The 17,844-nt window shown below is 38.3% G+C and overlaps 1 protein-coding gene across 6 annotated transcripts in view; it reads right to left on the bottom strand.

Moving 5' to 3' along the window:
- Positions 1-3,256: 3,256 nt before the first annotated feature.
- tfap2b (transcription factor AP-2 beta) overlaps positions 3,257-17,844 on the bottom strand; it is a 36,781-nt gene continuing 22,193 nt past the window's right edge. For 2 of the 6 annotated variants that reach the window (XM_070884495.1, XM_070884497.1), the window contains exons 5-9: positions 15,089-15,102; positions 12,812-13,011; positions 11,037-11,155; positions 7,564-7,705; positions 3,257-3,554 (exon numbers count right to left, since the gene is read on the bottom strand). In XM_070884495.1, the coding sequence (XP_070740596.1) occupies positions 3,257-3,554; positions 7,564-7,705; positions 11,037-11,155; positions 12,812-13,011; positions 15,089-15,102 (773 nt within the window). Of the gene's footprint in view, positions 3,555-7,563; positions 7,706-11,036; positions 11,156-12,811; positions 13,029-15,088; positions 15,103-17,844 lie in introns of all 6 variants that reach the window. The other 4 variants (XM_070884492.1, XM_070884498.1, XM_070884494.1 and 1 more) reach the window with 2 other exon arrangements.

Here is a 17,844-nt window from a genome sequence, read left to right as displayed (position 1 = left end):
TTCCAGTGGAGTTTTGACAGAATAGATGCGGTTCAAATATAAAGTTGTGCTAGAATTTCCGTATTTTGTAATAATTCTGCCTGGTTAAGTACTGAATTTGAATATCCAAAGTACCAACTTTGCATCTAGTTCAGACCAAAAGTGTTAGAGATTATCATCAAAAGGAAATTAACCTCCGATCAGGTTACACGAAATCCGCAATACACACGCATGGGGTAAGCATTAATGAAAACCTTTATCCTCATGATTTGAAACTGATCGACATTTACCATTGCCATCCATTCTTGCCGGTGACGGAGGCTGCATTGTTGCCCTGAGTCAGCGAAAATAAAACAGGCAGCAGACATATATTTCATAAATTAATCCTGTTCAATTATTTCATTTTAATCACCAGAGATTTCTAAAAAAAAATCCACAGATTGCAATGGCACTTGCCCATAGATATCTTTCCCTTGCAGAATCCCAGGGATCTTAATCTTATTATCAGCGATAGCTTTAACTGTGAATATCGTTTATTTTCTTTAAAAATAGTTCAAAATAAACAAGATCCGTGTGTATTTGTCAAGACAACATTACCGATCGTTGCTCTTTTGTAAGTGCCTCAGTAACAAAGCAGCCAAAATATTCCTTTCACACATATGTTCTCCCAGCATTCCAACTTTCCTGCTAATGTGTCTAATGGTTTTAGTCAGTTCTGATGTTGGGTTTGTTTTGTGTCCCCACAGGGAGAAACACTCCATCCGCCACATACCACCTGTGGACTCACGGAGCAGCACAGGTTCGGCTTGTGGGAACTCTTCCATTGAAATGCATGCCCTGGGGCAAAGAAGTAGAAATCAAGGAAAACGTGTGAAAAGGAAACTCTTTTTCAAACGAGCATTGAATCCTCGGTGGTTTATCTTTAAAAAAAGACTCATTTAGTAAGGTAATATAACTATATGTAGAAGTAATAAGGAAATATTGCCGTATGGGCAACCACTTGGATACAAGACTGAAGGAGATGGCTGTACATTGTAGTAAGTATAAACGCATGATGTGCGAATTGATTATATGCGGAGAATGTGAAGATTTGAGGTGTTTATAATAGTTATATCGACGATATGGCTGTCCGACAGACTAATATGGTCTAAATTGTTGAATGTTAGAATAATGTATTACGTCTTTAAATGGATAATGGCTGTAATTGATTACGGGGAAAAAAACGTGCCCAGGTGCGGACAGCTGGAATATTATCATTCTCAAAAGTGCAAACTGCGATTAAAAAAGAGGAACAATCAGGCTGTTCATAATGTTTATCACTCGACTATTTTACCAACTGTTCATGTGGAATTTGGAGTGTGTGCCCCACCCTCCCCTTGGAACGTTGTTATTTTCATTTCTTTCAAAATCTTATGCAGACGAGATATATTGAGTACAGCGCGGTTTCATCGACGAAACAAAATAAATGGGGAGTATTTCGAAACGTTTATACATTCATAACTGGTAGATATCTCCCAGCTACAAGGACAGATTTGATGACCCTTCCAGGAAACACAGAACAGAAACACAGTATCAGAAACAGGAATGTTATTTTTAGAAGAACGCCACTCCTTTAGTTTGAAGGAGCCCCGGGACTTGCAGACAACCCAGCTCCAAGAATTTGCATGTGATTCTAAATGCATAGCCTTACAGGCCCGTGTCTACTGGCCTGCAAGAACCAAATCACCTCTTTTCAACGTGGCCCTCATCTTTGTTTTCAGTGTGCATGCTGTCTCTTTCAGTGAAATAGTTTGACAGTGTTATTTTGCACATGCATGACTGCAAATGGCTGACTAATGATGATGAGTGTAGACGTGAAGATTTATATATATAAAAACAGAAGGATAATCGTGTCATATGTCTATGCAATATATTCTAAGGGAAGGCACAATTCTGAACGGAGATTCTTTTCGGACTAGCAAATATTTTAGCAACTTTGATTTTTCATCCTAACTAATCATATCGGGCTGCCCTGGTAGTGTAATAGTCCTTTTTTCCTGACCGAGGGCCTGATTTTCAGTCTGTATCCTTGTTTGCTGCTGACATCTCGCATCTATAATTAAACGCCATCAGTTCTCAACTGGGTCAGTAGGTGGACGCCTTGCGTTAGTAGAGTATCTCAGTGTGCTCACCGGCGAATTCTGTCTAAACTCATAATAAGCAAACTGCCCACCAGCTGAGATCAAAATGCTTTGGATGGAGATGTTGCTTACTCGCCATCTGAGCTGAAGGAGTTTGCACAATGGTAAGAGTCCTTGAAGGGAAAGGGAAAAGTCTTAGGTTTTTTAAAAAATTATCAAAAAACAAGATCGAACAAAATGGTAATGGCTTCTTAAGGGGAGTAACCTGTCTTACTGAGTATTTAAGTAGATGCTGCCAAATGCAGAACAATTATTGAAAGGAAGACCAGTCAAATTTAGTGATGTGTTCGGAATGTACCAAGAATTAAAGAGAGTACGCCGTACAGGGGGGAACACTGTCCATTTCTATTATGCGATGCTCCCTTCTCATTAATCTCTGTTGGATTTCAGTCTGTCTCTTTGAAGTGAACTCGCTCTCTTGTCTGTACTCATTCTGCTTTTCGCAGTTATTTTTGCAGTGCTGATGTTCACCTTGAACTTGATCTGACAACTGCAATCGAGGGTGAATAATTATCTAGTTAGAGCTCCGTTTAGATTCATGTCGAGTGGAAGGTTATGGTCAGTCATAACGCTCACTGTAGGGTTATGCTTGGAGATAGAATGAGCAGGTAAATGTCATTATTGTCACCATATGTCAAAATCGGTGTGCAAACCATTGTACCTTGGGTAGTATCTCTATATTAAAACTAATGCATTCAAATGGGGGGAAACTATTACGTTTTTATGTTACCTGATAGTCATTTTCCTTTTGCTGGAATGTTTCCATCCTCATAGCATGGAGAACTGTGCACAGAAATCAGATCTGAAATGAACGTGGGACCAGAGGGTTTTGATAATATTAAAAAAATCAATTTGCAGTCACACAAGTGGATCTTGGAATCACCTCCCATTCTGACATAAAATGGAAGTCAAAATGTTTGCAAAATTGGAAAAATACCAAGAAAAAAGCTCTTGATGCCTTGCATCCAGGTCCATATTGGTTGCAAACAGTTGACCCAGTGTTGCTCCGTTATGTGTGCGTTGTTGTCCTTTCCACGTCAATAGAAGATTTTTTTTATATAAAGCTACAGAAAATAAAAAGTTTGGAGGAATGTTTCTCATTTCCTGTTCTTTTCCTCCTTGTCTCCAGTTTTGGTGCCTGCCTCCCCTCCAGATGTGTGTCTATTTGGGTTGTTGTTTAAGAACATCTTGTCCAGTCCCTTTAATGCTTCCGTCAGGTAGTTCTGGACAGCTGTGAGAGCAGCACAAATCGCAGGAGAGCCAAAACCATGCGTAATGAGGCTAAAGTGAGTCAAACAGCTCTGGATGCCTGGGTCTAGGATGGGGTTGGGCCTGGTGTTCCCCAAAGGAGTCCTATCCTGTGCCAGCAGATCTGTGAATTCTTTGCAAAGTTGCCTGGGGGTTAAGAAAATAAGACAAAGAATGCTGCCGTCAGATAACACAAATCAGATGTATGCAATGGCATATTATCCGGTTGCTATGGAAATTAGTTTAACCCCCTCAACCCGCACATCGTGATTACCGAAAAGTTGCCTGTATGCCATTGAGTTCCAATCTATACGAATTTCTATTTAATATTTCCCTTTGCTTATAATAGAACTACGATAGTCAAATAATTCAGGATGTTTTTAATGGAAACTCATATGTTCTCAATTCCCATAATGACCCACGGATGTGAGTCTTTCTTTAATTTACTAAAGAATTAATGTTGCAGTGCAAACCTAAATATAGATTAATCTCATTGTGAAAGAATTCTGTTAAAAGCAGCACAAGTTCATTCTGGTGAAAGAGTTAAGGTTAGGTTACACGTTTACTGGGGTTATTTTTCAACCAAAATACACATGTTACCAGCATATTATGGTCCTTGGAAAAAAATAACGTCCACCTCAGAGATGTGCTAAATCAGACATCATTAAAAATTAATACCACTAAGAAGACATGGAAAACAAATTCAAACAGAATATGTTGCAATAGAACCACAGAGGGAATGAAATCCCCAGGGGAGTTACTACTTAAAGGGTTAAATCGCAGAGACCTGCCATTGCATTTGTGGATCACATCTAAAAACCGAACATTATTAAGACTTCTTCATTTCCAGATCACTCGATGCAAGGAGAGACAGGTCCTGTAGCTTCTAAACTTTATTTTTGCGTAGTTTCTGATAAGGATTCATTTTTGATAGATGATTATACATAATGAGGGATTGGGTAGCACCTTAGGTCAACACGCGGGTGTTTTACATCCAGTGCCTCGGTTTGAATGCAGCCAGGCCGAAGGATGGAAGTTTGCTCAGTTGACTGTCAGAATGTAATTTTCCAAAGTGAGAGATGGAGCTGAGATGAGTGAGAGATGGATTTGGGATGAGTGAGAGATGGAGTTGGGGTGAGTGGGAAATGGGGTTGGGGTGAGTGAGAGATGGAGTTGGGGTGAGTGGGAGATGGGGTTGGGGTGATTGAGAGATGGAGTTGGGGTGAGACGTAGGAGGTGAATTTCAGCATGGTTCTACCGCTCATCTGCGGTAACTTCCACTAAAGAGCCAGGACACCCCAGGAAACGGTGTTTGGGGTATGGGGGACTTTTCTGTGAAGTTACGGCGGACGAGTAGGAGACACTTCCTCACCCCATCCCATTCCCACCCCGCGGAAATTCACCCCGACTGGGGCAAACTTTGCCTCCAAGGAGGAAATTCACCCCGATTGGGGAAAAGGGAGATTCACTCTGCCTCTAAGGACGAATTTGCATTTGAACTTCAGTTTGTCTCTGAAGTCGTTTCTGCTTCACGGTGATGCTGAAGGTTGGAGTATAAGTCTGACCTAACAGGGAGAACATTGGCAAATACCTTAGTAAAGAAATTGATAAAAATTGGAAGAGGTCATTTACAACACGTGTGTTTAACACTGCACACAGTGTAACTCTAGCGCGCGTTAACCCTGATTTTAAAACTGCTCAAGCGTCCCATGGACCTCTTGGACATTTTGCCAACTTACCCGGAGTGGATGTTAATGTCCAGAGAGTGTATGAGCTCCTGCAAAGATTTACATTCCACGCATGCGCAGTGCTATCTCACTCTCCTTGGTAGGACAATTGTAGTCCCGGCCAGTGTGTGCAAATTAGTTTATGTATGGCTGCAACCTGTACCACAGTCATCCGTATCAGACTGGTAGCTACTGCAATAATTGCAACAAAATGGTGCTGCACCTGACCTAATTGTTGAAATGGAAATGCGTCCTATTTCACAGCATTGATCTCCATCACCTTGATGACAACACGATCTCACTAAAACACTTTTAAAGAAAATATTTGAATTGTAAGGTTTAACAATTTACAAAAATAAAATCTCAGAACATCGAGAAGTAGGTAATACTCTGTAAAGTGTTCATCACCTAGCATCCTATTGCCAGCTGAATTAACAATTTACCGAGTATTGTCGTTTTCGGGATGACGAGCATGGTGCTTATATCTATAGTTAGACTATTTTCTTCTGCTTCTAAATGAGGATCCATGTCAATGCTGTTGACATACAGTGTAAAGTGAAACACTGTATTCCTCTAAAGATCAAAAGTTATTTTTTAAATATAAAGTTAATCTTATCAACAATCACAGAGTATTTTGAGTTGGGATGATTACAGGACGGTAATTTCATCAGGGGGATTCAAATAATATAAACTATGAGAAGGAAGTCCAAGTGGTTTAGCCGCATCATGCCATGCCTAAAATTAGAATACAGCCATGCCATCATTTCCAATGTATCTATTTTTAATATAACTGTGAAGTTCATAAGGACATTTCGGAACCACTTAATTTCCCTATACCAGATACCATTGTGAACATGGATGTTCAAAGCACTCTATGTCCTGGATGCTAGATATATCCATGCTGAAGGATTTTGATGCATTCACTGATTTAATGAATGATCATCAACATTTGATTTCTGAGAAAAAATACAATCAGTATATTATATTTATTGTAATGATTTATCCGAATGTTTGTGGAAAAAATCAGGAATAGGTATGTGAATACTATTCAATAACCATGAAATATCTGCATCTAATGGATGCGTTTGATAGGAAATCTGGTCATATTAATGGGCAGGAGGAGAAGATATTTAAAAACTTGCAGCCAATAATATCCGTCATCATTATTATCAATATCATTAATAATTTGAATTGTTTTGTAGTTGGCCCTAATCTTTTGTAAATGGGGCCTCAAATAATGAAGGTTCTAAAGTGTAGCTTTATACATCTCCTTACTTCGAATTTACTGCCATCACCAACAACAGGAAGAACGCAGCTCTCCTATACAAAGAGTAGCTCTTGAAAAAGTCTGTTTCGGCGGACCGAAGTGGACGTGACCAGAATTACAGAGACAATCAGATTCCGGACAATCGTGCCCGCTTTTGCAATCAGGAAATCTGATGTCAACAAATATTCAATAAAATATATTTTAAAAATGCAACTTTTGCTTTTCTTTTACGTCCTCAATTTCTACTGACCTTGTTTTTTCTGTCTATCTTTTTTTCCGCATGTGTGGTAACACATATATAAGAGAGGCGCATAGGAAATTGCTATGGGAACATTCTAAACGCCTGCATTCATCGCCCTTGTAATTTTTTTTACTATGTAAAGTAGGAAACGTCCACCGTGAAGGATTAATGGCAGGGAAGCCAAGCGCTTCTAGTCTTCAAAGAAAAAGAATCGCCTGCAAGCAATTAAAGTTCTGAGATTGTAATATCTTCTGACCCGGCGGAAAGAAACAATTAAATTCAAATCACGTCTAGCGAACATCTGGACAAATTTGAGCAAATGATTTTTCAGCCTTTTCTTAAAAAATCTTTGGTGGGAATTGGGGGGATTTTCCTCTCAATAATATTAAAGGCAGACACAGTCGTATATTTTAAGACGCTATTTTATATTTGACAGATCTGATTGAAACTGCTTGAGTTCATTCTAAGTTTGGAGGCATTCTTCTTAAAAATGTTTTCTGAAAACTAAATTCTTAACTCCTGAATGCCGCTTAAATTAAAACCTAGCTTGATTATTTAACTATAACTATCGGTTTTCACTCGCTTTTTTGAATAAAGGAAACAATTGTTAAAGGTTTTATGGACTCATATTGAGTGAAATTATTTAAACGACATAAAATCAGCAGTCACTTTATGTAATGCATTCATTTGTCTTTCTATTGTAACTACCTGTTGATGCATTGTTGGAAAGGACCTAAAACACGGCGTGTGAAGGCTTAAATCAGGCAAAGACTGCTTTGTGCAGATGCGATACAAGACATATCACCTAATTTCAAATATTGCATTCTATTCATCGTATCATTGCTGAACAGCTACAGGATTAACTGCGAATGATTGTTCCTGCAGGCCTCAAAAGCAGGTAGGAGTATGTGAATGACTCACTTTGTGGCCAGTATCATGTTCTTTCTGGAGTGCAGCTCGCTGGGGTCTGTGTGCTGTCTGTTCAGGTAGTCGGCTGCAGCTTTGGCAGGGAATTCTGTCTCACAGATATACCCAAAATCCCGGGCTAAATGCACGGCTTCACCTGCAAGACAAAGCCAAAATCACCTCAACTCATTGCTTTCACATAGAGGCATGTGTGCTTGCGCGTGCAACTTTTCAGCTATGTATACCATTATCTGAAAACATATTTATCCAGAGAGGGAAAGTAAATGAAGCAAAAGAAGAAATAGATTGGGGCCAAAACAATATTTTTGCAGCAGTTACTAGCTCTTTTATCATTTACATTTCGAAAGTTTTTATACGAAAGTATTCCGCGTTGCCGGGTCAATAGCATTAAGTGTCCCTCTCGGGTAGGCTGTGTCTCTTAGTGTACTCTCCTTGCACCAGCTCCCAGCACTCTCTGCAGGACCTCCTTTGAGAATCCAGGAGAGACTCCCAGCTGAGAACTAAACTGGACTCCCAATTCTTACATCTAGCAAATGTAACATTCAGATGAGATTAAAATAACATATATGGATATGCTAAGTAACCCTGTCCCCTGTCGGTAGCTATGGGAGGGGTATTGAGGGAAAAAATAGCTATTTGGGCATAACATTTTACGCTATTGATACGTTTCTAATGTATAATGTTGCAGTGTTACTTGATTTACTTTGAAAGAAGGCGCACGTTTAGAACCCGAAGCTTCTATAGGGAGCGGAGGAAGAGCAGGAAAATGGGGTGAGATTAGGTAGCTTCGCTGCGGAACTAGAATCTGCACAGACGCAATGGGGCATTTGTGAAGCCGTTAACTCCCAGATTTAAATAGATATTTAGCTTATACTTAGTCTGTAAACATAGAGCCCAAAACTTGCACACACAGGTGGTTCTCGATACAAAGTGGCCGATAACCACTGTAAGTCTTTGTTGTCATAATAAACCTTGTAAGAATCTACACTAAACGTTTGGATTAATTCACCATTTTGTAAAATGGTAGCTGCATTGTTACCGTTTGACCTACATATTCAGTTATTAAACCTAATATAAATGTTGCTTACGTTACAGCGTTATATGATGGATTGGCTTTATATTATAGCGGTTGAGGCGTTCGTTATTTACCTCGGGTGGCAATCTAAATAAAATGCCCGTTGGAACACATTTAATGCAAAGCAGTTGACTGTTATGAAGGGGTTGACTATGGAACATTTATCTTTGAAAAGATAAATATTGTAATTAAACGAGGGACCCCCCAGGAGTTTCTAACAAGCAGCAACTGAGTGTTACTTGCCAAAATAACAAACTGCAACAGTGAAGTGTGAGCTTTCAGAATGAGATCAGTAATGTCTGATGGTACTCATGCAGAAGCGAGAAGAATAATGATAATCCATCTATCTGTTTATCCGTATCTGTCATGGAATATATATACTGTGTATGCTATGATCGCCTATCGTCTGTGTGAATGTGTCATACAAGGAGCGGTTATCTAACATTCCCTACAATATTCTTCACATAAAATGCTGGGGAATTACGTACTGTCTCTCATAAACATTTAACAACATAAAGTGGCATTTTAGTGTATATGATAGCATCGCCAGATTTAACGAAATATTATACAGTGTGATTCTTTTCCAATGGAGACAATAAACTGCAATACAATAGACAATTTATTTTACTATAAAACAAGGCACTTTAAAGAGTATGCCTTGTGCAAACATTGTGGATTAACCAGGAACAGCCAAAAGGCTAAATCCTCACAAGAACAATTTAGATTTAGAAAACTGGTTAGTACTCTCTCTCTTTCTCTGTATATATATACGTAGAGAGAGAGAGAGCGAGAGATGTTTTTAAAACACAGTTTAAACAGCATAGCCTAGCTAGAAAATACCTATTCCCTACATAGCTATTGTGAGTCTGTATGTGTGTTTATTGAGAACACCCTGCAGGGAGTTCCATGTCATCAACCTTCCCCGCCTGATGCTGATGTTTCAGAGAAAGGCGAAGGCTGGGTAACACTACAAAGCCAAGCTCTGGGGGGATTCAAGTAGATAATGCCTCACCCCTCCAGCACTGAATCTTTTCAAACAAAGTACTTTGCAGACGATAGCTTAGACTGTGCAAATGGAATTAACATTAGCACTTATGAATTCAACCAGATACTGTACTGCTAATGATCAAAGTAATTATTGTCTGATTTTTAACGATATACCCTTAATGAGGATATTGCCATAAAATATATATTCATAAAGTGCAACTTTACAATTTCTGTTACATCTTCTTGAAAAAAAATGGAGAACTAAGTTTATTTAGCTCACTAAAGTTAGATATTCTTTACGTTGACCCATGTAGGAACAATAATTGTTTAGAGATTATATAGGTAAATGGTAAATAGGTGCGTGTGCCAGAAGCGGTGGTAAACAGAAAAGAGCGAATAAATAGACGTCCTACATATCTATCATGTCAATTTTCCTATTATGCACCATTCAACAATATAATAGAAAAAATCAATACTACTACTGAAGATTGCACAAGATCAGCGGCTCTGCGATTAAGATACAATATAAAATCCATTCCAACCAATACAGCCTGCTTAGCTTTAAGTAAAATCCGACGGCTGCATTACTTATTGAGAAAGGATATGGTCTCTCTACATAATCATGCACATAAGAATAATAATTGTTCGACTAAATATGTTTTTCCTGACATTAATGTACGTAATATGCAGGTCACCTGATGCAACATGTACATCGGAAATATGTCTGCCCCTGATGTCGAGGTAGAGAGGCAGAGAGAGAGAGAGATCACGAGTGAGAAGTAACCGGTACTTAACAAAAACACTTCATAGCTGTGGACAGAAACAGAAGTAGATATCTGGAAGTGTGTGTGTGTGTGTGTGTGTGTGCGCGCGCTTATGTGGTAACTAACTTATTGAAAACGCTGTTACATATGAAAATTTGAATACAGTTATAAATTATTCATGAACGTTAGCTAAAACCCCCCTACGGCCTTGGGATACATGTATTAATAATATTTAGTATTATTATTTATGCACAAAATACGATACTACTTTAATTATATAATTAATGTTATAATTTCTCTTGCAAGTTCAAATAAATGGTCTTAAAAATGTCAAAAATAGTGAAAGTAGTATAATTCTGATATTGCGGTCACCAATTCTTACAATTGGCCTTAGTATATTGAACACTGTTACATATAAAAGCAATATATAGAAAAGAATGCAAAGAATTGAAATTATATCCCTGTCAACATGATCTATACTGAATGATATACAAATAAATAGTCTTCCTATCGTCAATTCCTTGTTCATACGATGGTTAAATGACGTCGGTGTGAGTGGCGTTAATTTGGGGATAATCATGCTATCAGTTTATCAATAAAATCGGAAGGGTTATTTATGAAAAGTGTCCCCAAGTCTTTACCTTCTACTAGTGAGGTTAGTAAAGTGACGTTCGCAGCTTTACGTCTGCCTGCGGGTAAATTTAATCCGATCTTCTCGAGTTTTTCTCTCAACGACCTTCCACCGTTTTTCGATTTGGCTCTGAAAACAATACACGATACATTTTGAAATTCCGCAATACTTTAAGTAGCCTTGTTTATATGTGTGTGTGTGTGGCTGGGTCGGTGTATTTGTGTGTGTGTATATGTGTGTGTGCATTTGTGTGTGTGGTGTGTGTGTGTATATGTGGTGTGTGTGTGGTGTGTGTGTATTTGTGTGGTGTTAGTGTATTTTTGTGTGTGTATGCGTGGTGTGTGTGTTTGTGTGTGTGTATGTATGCGTGATGTATGTGTGTGTGTGATGTGTGTGTGTGGGTGTGCATGCTCTTTAATATTATGTGACTATAATATTTCATTCGTTTCTTATTCTGGGGAAAAATATTTTAAAAGGCAGCTTTGCATACGAGGAAGTTTATAATAATACCCATGGGCCAAGTCATTATTTCTTAAAGATGCAGTTGTACTGCTACTTTCTTATTAATAGGGAGCTGTTTTGGATGCGTATGAACCCGAAAGTGGCAGTATAATTGGGGAGTCAAGTCCCAAGGTAAACCCAGTACATTAAAGCCAGGAAGTGTGATGTCATCCTACAGATGATTGTGTCACACCAGTTTGAGTTCACACGAGGTGCAACATGACGCCAGGTCAATGCAAGGCCACATTTTAAAACATTGAAGTGGTGCACTGAACAATCTGGACACTTAAACTAAAACTCATATGTTTTTAATTTTAGAAGATGATTTTCTCTTGTTCTCCTCAAATTAAAATTGAGCCAGCGAGTACGCAAAGCTCTTTTGTGGTTGACCTTAGTGCATTGGGTTGAGGCACAATTGGCAGTATAGCCCCAGTGCATCAACTGTCTGCTCTACATATACGGGCCTAACACTGGTAGCTGCAATATAACTGCAGCCCAAGAGTACAGTTATGGATACAGCTATTCTGCTACTTTTGCCTTGAGTGCTCATTGATGTGAAAGTGCCCTGGAGTTAGGTTCTCGAATGCACTAAAGCCATGCATTGTAGGACCACTTCGGAAAGATAGTCTCACAGCACTTTTGAGTTTCTGCTGGGTCAATATCACTCCAGCAATGTGGAACTATAGTTTTAAAAATACGCAGACTGTTCATTGGATCTCCTGGGAACTTTCAAACTTTAAATTGAATCTTTTTAATCTTACGAAATAGCTTCTACTCCTATCATCCTTCTCCTAGCATTAAACATATTGGGGAACTTTATTTGCAATCTTCTTAACATGACGACGACGCTAATATTCCGGTCAGTGCCGCCACATTAAAAAGCGAAGCACAGGGAGCACGGCCTGTGTTCAAACACCCATAAACATAGATACATAACCCCAGTCCAAGATACACATACCAGTTTCAGACCGGTAGGTGTAGTATAACTGCACTCTTACATACACACTGGCTTCCAAGTTTGCGTTTTAATGGTTATTAATATTATGTTCTGAATTCCTGAGTGAAAAGCAAATAGAAGAATGGATATAGAAATATTAATTGAAATATTGTGCGATGTAGAATGTATAATTTAGATAGATGGATAGATGGACGGAGTTGGGGGACACCGATAAAGACACACAAGTACAAGGCACTTTGCACTCTAGCTATAGTCATACTTCATTGTTCTGTACGTTTCCATATTGATTTCTTTCGAAAGGTTGGTTTCCTGTGTTTGTGACCTACCTTCTCAGTACTCCTCCCAACAATGACGCGTTCAGACACTCTGGTGGGGACAGGCGCCTCTGGACTTCTCCCACAGTCACCTTGTACTTGGACGTGGAGCTAAGCAGGGACAGGCGTCCTGGCACCGAACAGAAGACCTCGTTGTGGTTCGCAATTCCACCGAATAGATTGTCTTTATTCATCGTCAGAGACGTGATATTCTTGTGAGGAAGTGGGACTGAAAGAAAAGGAAACAACACCAGAAGTGAGCACTGCGTCACCATAAGCACAGATTCTATCTGAAACGAAATATAGAACCATTGAAGTTTACACCACAGAAGGCCATTCGGTCCATCGTGTCTGTATCGGCTCCGTTGGAACATTTTTCAGCGAACAGTTATTTTGTGCCATTTGCATATAGGATGCGCTGTACTGAAAAGTAGAGCTGGTCGGTTTTATGGGGATGGGGAGCTGTGCTTCATTATTAAACTGGAATCTTGAAAAGTGTATCAGTGTTTTATAGAATGACCCCTTGCATTTCTCTTACAAAAAACAAAGACACGTGTTTTGGGATGGTGTACACTGGTTTCTGGATCTGGTACCTCGATCGTGGTTTATCAACATTAAATTCTACACAAACTGTTCTCTTTTACACTTAGATGGGGATGATACTTTTTGAAACATCCTGGATATTGTAAAAGAACATCTCTCGTAGGGAATTGCACGTTTCCAAATTGGAAAATAAAATCTGGTCAAACAATAAGTACGTTCTTCAGAGTAATATAAATGAGAGATGTTTACTGAAAGTCCCCACTATATTTGTCAAGTCCAAATGCTTTCAAAAGAGTTAACTGGTCAGAGTCTTTAGCTACAGCAATGACTGGAATGAAAACGAAAAATATTTACCCAAGATTCATTTGAAATGCATTATTAATTATAGCTGACTATGACAGATAGTGATCTCCTATATGTATTATTTCTATAACTTAAGAATTATCCAATTTAAAGCAAAAAAAGAAAATATTAGTGATTTTATTAACATTATTGGTATCAGCTAGATAATTGTAGGCATTTCATAGTTTCCAATGTACAATACCAGCCCACTCGCACATGCTAATGGGTAACAACTAAAAAAAACACTTTACTGCCCCCTGCCTTATCTCACTAATCGTTTCTCTGGATATTTTGTTATCGATCAACAATATCTATGGGTCAAGAATTCGCTATTGTACATTAATGGAAGTATGGTATGACTTTAATCGCAAGATAAATAATTGTTGTTTCAGAATGACTTTAATTTTATTTTGCAGGTTTATAAAGTTCCTTCTGCGTTTACCGCCCAGCATTCCTAAGCGATGCATAAAACCTCGATTTTCCAATTTAGAGAAGTGTGCCATTTTGTCCAAAATATGTTTACTTTAGGAATTTGCGGCTTATATTATTCAACCAGCAGACGGGGAAAGCATAGAAGCCAGTGCCAACTATGGTCATGGACTTTCAACTTGCTTTAAATCGCTCACTTGTTGATTGGATTACAGAAATCCTCACCATCAGAGCCATTCCAAAGGATACAAATAATGATAATTACATTCGATGTTAAGTTATTTATTTTCTCACTCTCCCTCGTTTATATAGTTTTAATAAAATTGGGTTGGACGAGTTACTGCAGCCCAACAGTATAAGGGAGCTGAATTTAAATACCCAGCTGAAAGCGAAACCTCATGTCAGCAGTGATGTTGGTAATTTAGCTCTCTCATATTGTGAGGTTCAATCATTCCTTGGGGAGCATTTCCCCAAGGATGCCATCAGCGTTCACTGTTGTAACAGAAAAGATTTGTCGAGAAAATGCCACAGAATTAGATAGTAAAGAATAAAATATTTTAAAATGGTGATTTCAGTAACTGATTTTCACATGCTTTAGGTTGAGAATTGAAAATGTAACAGCGAATTTGCATTGTTTCTATATTTGACCACACAACTATGCTTTATTTCTTAAATAACATAAGGCAAACTCTGCTTATAATTCTCCTACGAATCCACAGTTCCCACGCTCGGGCCACGTATCAATTTCTACTTCAGGTAAAGGTTTTTTTTGTAACAAGCTGGCGAGTTCTACCCGGTCTCTTCCAGACAGATCTGTAAGCGTTTTGATGAAACCCAGATGGGCTGGAAAGCCGTGTCTGTTTCCAAATAATGTTGAAATCTGGCTTGTGAACTAGAAATGGTGTCACTAACACATTTATAAGGCAGTTAATTCTCCATCAGTTCAGAATAAAACCATCGAGTTTTGTTTCATACGTTTGAATTCAACCCTGCTAACTGTGTTTGAATGTACATTATCGAATCCCGCTCGGTTTATTAATAGAATTGGGGGGGGGGGGGGGGGCGACACTAATTCCTGTTTGGCTACTGCGCCAACTGATTTTTATTTGAGGGACAACGCACATTGACAAGTTAGAACTTTTAGACAAGATTATGAAATAACTGCGGTTGCCATTTCGGTGCGAGTTCACGTTTTTATCGATACACATTAAAAATACAATCAACAAGTTGCCTGTGTTGCAGATATTTACTGTTAAATCTCACTCATTTCAATTCGATTGCAGCATTGCAATGATATACGGTCACACATCCACCCATTTGTTAACGTGTTAGGTCACGTATTATGAATTTACTTTCATCTGTCCTCCTCCCCTCACCACATGAAGGGCGGCATGTACATCTTGTCAGTGAACCTCAGCACAGGAAATCAGCCTAGTTAAATATAATTTGCCTGTCTTTTATTTTCTCGTGTGCTACAAAATGTATTTAAAAAACTGTTAACAAGAGAAAGGTACATGACAGTTGGAAAATTAAATGCAAACTACATAATAGTATTGGCGAGAAGTGGAAGGCGTGTATTATAGTTGAAAGCCATTGCATTTCCTATTGTATTCGGATTACGGTGTGTCCCAAAATATAATTAATATAATGATCATAATTCCCGGTATGATTCCTCCACAATGCGTACACCTTTCGCTACATAGAAGACGACCCATGTTAAAATACGAGTGAATCTGAATATCTTAGCTTAAACTACCTCAGTAGGTCTGCAGACAGTCCTGAGTCTATCAAGTGATCCAAATCTTGCTAAAAAAAATTAATTGCAGAGCATAGCTGCTGTAATTTAAACTCGCTGCAGTCATGTTAACAGCTCTTTACCGCTTTGAAAAGATATCTGACTTCAAGTAACAGTTTAACATTGGCACTTATATATACGCATGTTAGTATTAATGCTTCAAGTGAGCTATTCCAGTATTGGAAGTGAAAAGAGTTGCCCACAGTCTGAACTTTCAATTTTGTGCAAATTCTGACAAATACAAGGCCAAAGGCTTACTGAGTGTGCCTCCTCTAACTTGCAATATCCCGCAAACATGAGCCAAAGAAATACTTGAGAAAATAAATATTCGTTAATTGGACAGTAAATATGCCCACATCAGATATGAATATGGATCTACAACCCAAGTAATCTGCCCGTCCATCTGACTATATCTTGTTTTTTTTATGTTTTCATGGAAGGAATGATTGATACTAGACCAATAAACACACAAGTATAGATATTGTCATGTTATAAACATCATCGTTAACATACTGAAATGAATCATAAACCACTGGAGCATTGGCTCAGTTAAGTGCCTTCAATCATATTTATTAAAGTCTTGTAATATCACTTTGCTAATTTAGTTCTAGGATATCTCTAAGGCACATTTTCACGTTAATTTCTCTTACAGATCATCAATATGGAAAATAATACTTGCTTCATTTGTTAATAATTATGAACAGATTGTGCTTAGAAACGTAATTCTGCAACGAACTTGATAGCGTTCAAACGACTCGAGGAAATCACAAACCAATGGACCGTGACAAAAACGCAGCTTGAAGCCTTCAATTCTTTACGTGTTCAGAATGTTCAGCCCGCACTTCTTCAGTGTGATTTCGTAATGCAATGTGTAAATATGTTGCAAGTGTATATGCGATCGTTATTGAAGTCATTGTAATAATAACCACGAATAGTTGCACATTTAATGTAGCAAAGACGCGAACCTAACCCGTGCATAATTTTAACTACAAACAACACAAGGTGCTAAGACATTAGCTTCTATTTATTAGCAATCCTGATTCAGATATATCTCGTCAGTAATTATCAGGATTTAACTAAACTCATATACATCTAGAGCGTCCCTTATACATTCTAAATAAACAGAACCTAATATTTCCATAGCTATTAATCAGAAATGCGCGTTATCTGCTGCATAACCTAGTGTTAATATAAAATCTTATGTATATGGATACATATCTTGAGAGAAGCCATGTGTATATATTTACACATAACTGCATGTAATCTAATTTGTTCAATATAATGACAATAGAGCATATGGATATGTGGCACTGGTGAAGTATATGCGATTATGGACTAAACTAAAATTAAACATTAAAAAATATATAGATAACGTTTTAAGCTAGTTGTCTTTTCCATTTTGTGTAGAGATGCAGTGCGGATTGAAATATTATGAATATAAAATGCAGTACCTATATCCATTCATCTGCCGCCTTATCGACATAGATTCAAAAATAAATTCTAAATCATTAGAAAAAGACCTAGAGGGGAAATGTGGAGAATGTTTTCACACACAGAATTGTCGGGATCTGGAACGCTCCACCTGAATAGGTAGCGGAAGTTGATTCCATAAACAATTTTCAAAGGGAATTTGACAAGTACTTGCGGATGTGGAACTTGCAGGGTTAAGGACAAAAAGTAGGGATGTGGGACCCTGCATGTCTACTGTTTCAGAGAGCCAGCACAGACACGGCGGGCCGCGTGGCCTCCTTCTGTGCTGTTTTTTAATGATTCTATCTATATGCCCATTAGACCAAATGTAAAAATATGCACGTATTTCAGTCATTGCAAAAGTTATTGTATGGCATGAAGTGTCCTTTAAGATAAACAAATATCGAGACATTTCACGATTCTTTTTGTGAGGGCTATCTTACAGTGCTTTGCTTGATTTTAACCG

Source organism: Pristiophorus japonicus, chromosome 7 (genome assembly GCF_044704955.1).
Source record: "Pristiophorus japonicus isolate sPriJap1 chromosome 7, sPriJap1.hap1, whole genome shotgun sequence".
In the NCBI taxonomy this organism is placed as follows: Eukaryota; Metazoa; Chordata; class Chondrichthyes; family Pristiophoridae; genus Pristiophorus; species Pristiophorus japonicus.
The sequence above is the reverse complement of the archived record's forward strand: the minus strand, read 5'-3'. Positions and strand labels throughout refer to the sequence as shown.